Source organism: Babylonia areolata, chromosome 4, assembly GCF_041734735.1.
Source record: "Babylonia areolata isolate BAREFJ2019XMU chromosome 4, ASM4173473v1, whole genome shotgun sequence".
Lineage (NCBI taxonomy): Eukaryota > Metazoa > Mollusca > Gastropoda > Neogastropoda > Buccinidae > Babylonia > Babylonia areolata.
The window spans coordinates 455,834-465,347 of NC_134879.1; the positions used below are offsets into that span (position 1 = coordinate 455,834).

General features: G+C 43.8%; 1 protein-coding gene across 1 annotated transcript in view; it reads left to right on the forward strand.

The window, feature by feature from the left end:
* Positions 1-9,354: 9,354 nt before the first annotated feature.
* Positions 9,355-9,514, forward strand: part of LOC143281364 (uncharacterized) — a 10,197-nt gene continuing 10,037 nt past the window's right edge. Inside the window, exon 1 of the mRNA XM_076586568.1 lies at positions 9,355-9,514. This exon is cut by the window's right edge and continues 50 nt beyond it. Within this exon, the coding sequence (XP_076442683.1) occupies positions 9,355-9,514 (160 nt within the window).

The following is a 9,514-nucleotide window of genomic DNA, read 5'->3' on the forward strand; positions in this document are numbered from 1 at the left end:
CACCACACTTAATTTCTCTACAAGATAATAAAGGTATCCTGATTCTGATATGTATGTCACTGAGTGTAAAAAAAAGAAAAGGAAAAAAAAAAAAGAACCGCACACTTTTCTAAAAAAGTGAATGTCTGTCAATTAAAAGCAGCAATGAATGTTCGTTTATAAAGTGTTGAAAATAACCCGTACTCAGGACAGCAACCGAGCCGATTCCAGTGGTGGTTGTTTGGGGGAGTGAACGTTGAAACATTACATGATGTGAATATCAGGCCAGTCACTGGTGCTAAAATCCCCGTCCTCTGCTTGTGCAGTTACATCTGCACCTTGGTTTTTTTGTTTTTTGTTGTTTTTTTTTTTCTCAAGGCCTGACTAAGCGCGTTGGGTTACGCTGCTGGTCAGGCATCTGCTTGGCAGATGTAGTGTAGCGTATATGGATTTGTCCGAGCGCAGTGACGCTTCCTTGAGCTACTGAAAACTGAAACTGAAACAGTCAATGGCATACTTGTTTAATGCACACTTATAGATTAATCGTGTGTTTGCATATATATATATATATATATATATATATATATATATATATATATATATATATATATATATGTGTGTGTGTGTGTGTGTGTGTGTGTGTGTTTGTGTGTGTGTGTGTGTGTGTGTGTGTGTGTGTGTGTGTGTCCATGTACAACTTGTGAAACTATCAAGGAAAGAAAAAAATCCAGGATATTTGTTTCTTTGGTAAACCCAGAATATAATTGTCAGTTGACTCTGGATGTGAACACTCGAACAGTTTGCAAAGAAATCCATGATTTGCCCAGTCTAATATCATCATCTTAGATGAAGAGACTATAAACATATTAATAAACAATACCCTTGATTTTGTTTCTGTCGTGAATAGCCACATACCTCTTGTATAGTTAGCTGTACGTGTCATCACACAGAACCAGGTGAACGAGGCATGATGCAAATCGTTATGTATGCAAACAACATTGTTCGTGCACGGTTGTCAGTACTGTACATACCGTGGTAAACATCCCATATTCCTTACCGTTCTGACACTGCACCAGAAACATAATTCATCATCTGTTTTGTTGTTGTTTCTCTCAGTAGTGCACTTTTTCCAGATATCAAATACCTACATGCACGATTTTATCACTGATTCTACACAACTGATGTAGTATTTAGAATTATCATGTAGTACTATTTCAGGTAGGTATCGTGTAAAAAGCACATAGTCATCTTACTTACATGATACATCATCGCACAAACGTTCCCACATACGGGGGACACTGTAAATGTATACGCCAGACGTGTCCACAGCTATTCCACCCCCATGGACATTTAGTTTTCCTCCACGCCCGCTAACAAAAGAGAGGAAGGTGGTTTTCTTCTTCGTTTTTAACTTTTAACTCACTCAGTACGGCCAGTCCTCTCTTCTCCTCTACACAGACCCCTCGGATGTCCAGTGGGTGTCTGAATGACCCAACCTTTAGCTTCCGTCGTCAGAATTGTGGTATTCTTTGTCAACATTCACCTCTTCAATATAAGAGCCTTCCGCTTGCAATATTTTGATGATGGTAATTGGGCTGAAACGCTGTTAACGTCGTCTCTTTCGCCGTTCGTATGGAGAGAGTTAAAGTAACGACCAACAGAGCGAGTGATTATGTAATCGGTTGTGTAAACATGGAACTTTTCCCCCCTCCTCCAGTGAACACCTGCGGTAAGGTGTGGTCCATTATAGGATGAAAAGGCTCAGGTTTCCATGTACAAAGAAAAGTGGATGCAAACAGACCGAATCAAACACACACCGATACAAAGATAAAGCACACACACACTGAGGTACAGGGACATATATGCACGTACGCGCGTACAAGCGCGTGCGCGCGCGCGCGCACATACACACACACACACACACACACACACACACACACACACACACACACACACACACACACACACACACACACACACACACACACACACACACACACACTCACACACACACACATGCACGCACACACACACACGCGCGCGCGCGCGCACAGACACACAGTTACACACTCCCATAAAGAGAGTGAGAGAGAGATTGTTAGCATAACCTTCGATTTTTCGGAATGTAACACTAGCCAGCACTGAACAAAATTCAGCGAATGTTTTTTTAGTTATCATTTTTCTCTTTTTTTTTTTTTTTTGGCCTACAGTTGTTTCCCTCTGACCTTTCTGGTATTGGGAAATAGAATCGTTTTCAGGAAGGAAAAGCGCTTGTTTCTCAAATACACAAATCCAAATTTCACGTTCAGACACACACACACACACACACACACAGAAAGAGAGAGAGAGAGAGAGAGAGAGAGAGAGAGAGAGAGAGAGAGAGAGAGAGAGAGAGCGCGTTTCACACACACACACACACACACACACATACACACAGGACGTGGGTGGACAGGCTTGTAGAGATAACATCTGATATTACAGATCAATCGTCCAAGTAGCATAAAGTCGCACCACAACCTGCCCGTGTTCACTTGTCTGTGTAATGACGATCTTTCAAACATCGCCATTTTATATAACAACATACTTCGGTCTGTTGCGTTGTAATCTGAACTGAACTGTGTAATTCCCCTCAGATTTGTAATTCAAACTATACTGTATTTGTATTTGTATTTCTTTTTATCACAGCAGATTTCTCTGTGTGAAATTCGGGCTGCTCTCCCCAGGGAGAGCGCGTCGCTATACTAGAGCGCCACCCATTTTATTTTTTTTGTATTTTTTCATGTGTGCAGTTTTATTTGTTTTTCCTAGCGAAGTGGATTTTTCTACAGAATTTTGCCAGGAACAACCCTTTTGTTGCCGTGGGTTCTTTTACGTGCGCTAAGTGCATGCTGCACACGGGACCTCGGTTTATCGTCACATCCGAATGACTAGCGTCCAGACCACCACTCAAGGTCTAGTGGAGGGGGAGAAAATATCGGCGGCTGAGCCGTGATTCGAACCAGCGCGCTCAGATTCTCTCTCGCTTCCTAGACGGACGCGTTACCTCTAGGTCATCACTCCACTGCTGTCTGTTGCGTTGTAATCTGAACTGAACTGTGTAATTCCCCTCAGATTTGAAATTCAAACTATACTGCCAGCAGTGAGGAGACACAGTACGAGGAAAGGAAAAAAAAAGAAAGGTTTGAAAACAGTGTGAATATAACGTGGGAATGGTGTGTTTGAAGAGTTCCCACTCGGATTGTCACCGCTGTTTATCAGCTGAGGAAAAAAACATCAATCAACATAATGAACAGTGTCATATGGCAGAAATACCTCTTAATTAATTAAACCCTTTGGCTGCCTTAGCATGTAGTACTGTACTCATGTCCACAGTGACGTCACTGATGACATCATCAAAAGATGGAAAGTCACTCTCGAAGGCTGAAACTTCACAAAGTTGATGCAGAGGAGGTGGTGTATCTCCAGACCATTTTCGCAGTTTATGGCTGATAGTTTGGGATATTGATTTATGGCTTGAAATACCACTTTTTGTTGTTTTTATTCCGGCAGTCAAGTAGTTTTAAAGAGTAGACCAGTCTGTTTCCTGTTTTTGTACCGCATCTCCTCCTCCTCCTCCTCCTCCTCCTCCTCCTCCCCCTTCTTCTGCTTGTTCTTTCTCGTAGTCTGCGACTGTAGGCGCAACCAGTGACCTGGCAGCTGGTTTCCTTCCTCTCTTCCTGTTCCTCGTCTCTGGAAGGCGTCGCCCACTCTCAGGCCTGTCCTCCCGTCTCTTTCTCTGTCTGCTTCCTTCCTCACTTTCTGTTCCTCGTCTCTGGAAGGCGTCGCCCACTCTCAGGCCTATCCTCCCGTCTCTTTCTCTGTCCGCTTCCTTCCTCTCTTCCTGTTCCTCGTCTCTGGAAGGCGTCGCCCACTCTCAGGCCTGTCCTCCCGTCTCTTTCTCTGTCTGCCTCTGTTTCTGATGACAACCCGTTGGTAATTTATCTCGAAACTGATTGATTCTAAGTTTGTTTATCTTGAACACCTGGAAAACACCGCCAGCATCTGGGTGAAGTCGTGAGCTCCCTGCAGATCCTTCTGTTCATGTGTATGACATGGTGAACGGCGATCATACTGATGACATACTACCTTCAGACATCCATTCGGTGTCTGGCGTGCAAGGTTCTTTTTTTTCTTTGTCACAGGAGTTGGATTTTGGGGGGCATGATTTTGAACTGTCATGACATCTATTATCTGTTGAAAGTTTGTAACAGGTGACAAGAAAAACTTTGTTCAGCGTGGATCTGCTCTGAACAAAAGAGGACAACAAATTAATATCATAACTGCGACACGATCATCTGTGTATGATACAAAAAAACAAAAACAAACAAACAAACAAAAACAAAAAAAAAACACCCAAAACTTCATTCCTTATCAAAATATTTCTTCTTCTTCGTGGGCTGCAACTACCTCGTTCACTCGTATGTACACGAGTTGGCATTTACGTGTACGAGCGTTTTTACCCCGCCATAAAGGCAGCCACACTCCGATTTCGGGGGTGTGCATGCTGGGTATATTCTTGTTTACATAACCCACCGAACGCTGACATGGATTATGGGATCTTTAACGTGCGTATTTGATCTTCTTCTTGCGTATACACACGGAGGGGGTTCAGGCACTAAGAAGGTCTGCATCTGCACGTATGTTGACCTGGGAGATCGGACATATCTCCACCCTTTACCCACCAGGCGTTGTTACCGAGATTCGAACCCGGGACCCTCAGATTGAAAGTCTAAAGCTTTAACCACTCGGCTATTGCGCCCGTCTCCATCAAACGTTACTCCAGGCAGGTGTAAAGGAGCTCCAACAGGCTGAGGAGCGAAGGGCACTATTGATACGCCTAATCTCGTCATTGATCAAACAAGCGACTCACCTGTTGGTGTGGAAAGGATGCTGAACCAGGAGCCTTAAGGGAGAGGTGTGGTTACCTAGAAGATGGTTACCAGGGCATGTGGTCGCTGGAGAGGTGTGCTTACCTAGAATATGGTTACCAGGGAGGTGTGGTTACCTAGAAGATGGTTACCAGGGCATGTGGTCAATGGAGAGGAGTGGTTACCTGGAAGATGGTTACCAGGGCATGTGGTCAATGGAGAGGTGTGGTTACCTAGAAGATGGTTACCAGGGAGGTGTGGTTACCTAGAAGATGGTTACCAGGGAGGTGTGGTTACCTAGAATATGGTTACCAGGGCATGTGGTCAATGGAGAGGAGTGGTTACCTGGAAGATAGTTACCAGGGAGGTGTGGTTACCTAGAAGATGGTTACCAGGGAGGTGTGGTTACCTAGAAGATGGTTACCAGGGCATGTGGTCGCTGGAGAGGAGTGGTTACCTAGAAGATGGTTACCAGGGCATGTGGTCAATGGAGAGGAGTGGTTACCTAGAAGATGGTTACCAGGGCATGTGGTCGCTGGAGAGGTGTGGTTACCTAGAAGATGGTTACCAGGGCATGTGGTCAATGGAGAGGAGTGGTTACCTAGAAGATGGTTACCAGGGCATGTGGTCGCTGGAGAGGTGTGGTTACCTAGAAGATGGTTACCAGGGAGGTGTGGTTACCTAGAAGATGGTTACCAGGGCATGTGGTCGCTGCAGCACCAAGCTGTAAGACCCACAAGAACGCCAGCTCCCTCCGTGCGTCTCCTGTCCAAAGTCGTGACAGTTACATTCAGAAGGATGTAGTCTGAACGAAAAGGCTGTTGTCAAAATGAATGTGATATGTAACAGCCAGACTGCACTACCAGTTTCTGTCGACACTTGTGACAGATCACTCCAAACCAAGTCTGTGAGTCTGTGTCACAACTTGTGACGACAGTTAGGGCGTGTGGCCCGTCTTCGTTATTCTCCACCCTCTTCTTTCACTTTCCCTCCTCCTCCCATCCTTCAGTTCGGGTAGAAGTCTCGAATTGCGCACGAACCACGTGCATGCATATTACTCGCTCACCTGAGCGAATATGAAATATTGTTGGGCAGCAACAATATTCGAGGTTTTTGCAAGCCCGACTGCCGTAGTGTACGGGTCGTTCCTGTTGTTGGTGGGGTAGCTACCCCGACATCTAGGCACCATACGAAGTGAGGGCCGGCTGTCCTCCATGGGAGCCACTTCTGTGTTTCTCCGTCTGTCTTCGTCGTTGTCTTTGTGGTGGTCGTTGGTGTCCGCCACCTGTGGCAGGTAAGAAGCCACTTGTCTACTTAGCTTGGTTGTATTTCCGTCAGGGATGTATGTAAAGAAGTAGATGTTCGACAAGAAAGAAAGCTGTACGTTAGGTTTTGACACAATCTATTTCGTTAATTATTTGTGTGCTACCACTGAGTGAATATGTACTTTTTCTTGTGTCGGCTAATATTTTTGCCAATTTCATTGTTATTGAGTTTTAAAATGATACAATTTTACCTTAGTTCACTGTTGTGTAAAACTGGGCGTTGGCTCTGTATGATAGGTGTAGAGTGCGAGTGCCGTATATGAGTTCTGTAATTCGTCTTGTCAAAGTTATATTCCAGCTTTGTATTTTGAATGTGCGGTACATTTGTTTTTGTTAATTATCGTCAGAATTAGTATTGCTCAGCACTGGGGGAACATTCCGAAATGTTCCAGCTCTCGCTGTGTGCTGGGTGTCCCGGGCCTTTCGTCTGGTGACCCAGATCTTCACCCCTTCCTGTCCCGTGATTGGCGTCCTGGGTGTTCGTCCCCTCCTGCCCTGTGACTGCTGTCCTGGGTCTTCGTCCCCTCCTGCCCTGTGACTGCTGTCCTGTGTTCCGGGCCTTTTGACTTGCAGCCTGGTCCATTGCTTGGCACTGTATGCCGAGTCCTGGCACCTAGGCCTTTTGACCGGGGGCTTGTGCCTTGGGTCGAACCCACCGAAGTTTGTCTGGGCCGTGTGTCAGTTTTTTGTTTTTGTTGTTTTGTTTTTTTTAGGAGAAAAACTTCCTGAACCCGCCAAAGACTAAAGCATCTGTGTACCAGTCCTGGTTTTGGGGTGATTTGTCTTCTCCTTGAGTGTGTGTGTGTGTGGAAAATTGCTTTTGATTACATTTAGGAGAATCGGTAGTTTTGTATGCGACTTCTGTTCGTTTCTTCTTTTTTTTTGTAGTTATGGTATACGGTTGTTGTTGTTTTTTTTATTTTGCATGTATAGGCAGTGTGTGTAAGGTTGCGTGAGTGGGATAGACAGAGCGGAAGAGAATAAATTTTGCGTGGAAGAGAAATAATTTTTATCTGTATTCTGTGTTTGTGTTGTCGGGTGAAGTGGGTTGGGTGTTAGGCTTTAAACAGTTCTCGACTTCTTCCCTATGGGGGTCGTGACAGTCTGTTTAGTATAGAGCTACGAAGACTCAGTCACGCGTCAGTGTGCAAAGGGCTCCAACATCTCTCTGACTGATGCAGCATCAGAGTGAGTGCTAAATCACTAACAGGAACACAGCTTGTTTTTGTTGTCTAGTTTCCCCCATGATTTCCCTTCCTGCCAGTCTCTGAGAAATGTTTCATTGACACGTCTGTCCTCGAAACGATTGTGTGACAGAAAAAAACAGATGACCTTGTCTGGAAAATAGCAAGGAGGGAATGCTTGTTTGTCATTGGATTTAGAGATTAAAACTGAGCATGTCAGGCACTGCATTATGCGCCTTCATGGTGAAGTCATGAGTTGTGTCAATGTGAGACGTTAAGTGTCCCAGGATTGGGTTTAATCTTTCCAAACAGCTGCTTAACAAGTTGATTGGAGAATGGAGGAGAATAATGTTACCCAAAGGTTATCTGAATCAACGAACACTTCAAGAATATAGGCCAGCAACATGGCGCTGGTGACCTGCACACTGAACCTGTCAAGCCAGATAGCTCTCTCTCTCTCTGTGTGTGTGTGTGTGTGTGTGTGTGTGTGTGTGGTTTTCCTTTCGGTTGGTGGATTTCTGATGGAATGGTATTGTGAAAACATATTCCACATATAGCTGACCATTATAGTTGACTTCATCAAGTTATTTGCGCCTTAAAGATATTATTATTATTAGTAGTAGTTTTTTTGTTTTGTTTTTTAATGTATTTATCTATTATTTATTTACTTTTTTTCTCAAGGCCTGACAAAGCGCGTTGGGTTACGCTGCTGGTCAGGCATCTGCTTGGCAGATGTGGTGTAGCGTATATGGATTTGTCCGAACGCAGTGACGCCTCCTTGAGCTACTGAAACTGAAACTGATTCCACATATTATGACTGGTATTGTTAAAACATATTCCACATATTGTGACTGGTATTGTTAAAACATATTCCGCATATTGTGACTGGTATTGTGGAAACATATTCCACATATTGTAACTGGTATTGTTAAAACATATTCCACATTATGTGAGTGGGTTGTAAATGGTAGACCAAAACGTGACAAAGATGTTGGGAAATTTGAGACTGTGTCTATTACTTTCAGTACAGGTCATTAGGCCTTGTGTATAATATCGTGTTGTTTCTGTTTCTGAAGCCTCACAAATCACTGTCATTGCACAGAACTTGGAAATGAAAATGCTGAAGACTCAAAAGTTATCTAAAGCAAAGCATGAATGATGATCTTATTCATTCATTTCTATCGGTCGATTGATTGATCAGTTAATCAGTTGACTGATTGGCTGATTGGTTGATCAATTGATCAATCGATACAATGGCTGTTGACAAGTCAAATACAATGAAGCTGTCGTATATATTTGTACATGATACACCAACCATGAACCAGAAAGTCAAATTACGTTCATGAAAAAGAGTACATAATTATGTAAAGCATACGGGCATGCAGTTATGTATGCTGGTACGTGTGAACCACGCTCACCCATATACGCAGAGAGAGAAACAGAGACAGCGACAGAGACAGACAGAGACAGAGACAGAGAAACAGAGACAGAGACAAACAGAGACAGAGACAGACACAGACAGATTAAAAGACAGGTCATTAGAATGCCTTGTGGTTTGGGACAGAGACAGACACCAACCACGCCACTTCAAAACTTTACGGAGCACACGGGACATGATATATATATATATATATATATATATATTTTTTTTTTTTTTTCTTCTTCTTCTTCTTTCTTTTTTGTGTGTGTTATTTCTCTTTTTCCACACACACACACACACACACACACATTTTCTTCTTTCTTTTCTTTTTTACATACTTTTTTCCTCATGACTCATCCATTCACTCACAGTTCTTTGTCTGTTTGCTTCTCTATCAATGGACAATATACGTGCATGCAAAATGTAAGTGTTCGTTGAACGACACGAGAATATAATAAGTCAATGACAAACATGACATCTGTTTGTTTTCCTTGAAGAGACGTGCCGACATCCTCATTATCCAGTGATCACCGGGCACCATGACTACCACCAGTTCACCACCAGTCGCCACGTCGTCCAGTCAGAGTGCTGACGTCATCCTCAACAACGTCACAACTATGACGTCACTACTGCATGACGTGGGGCTGACGGTGGCGCCATCTGGTGACAGTAAAACCGAGGGTGGCTGTTTCGTAGTGG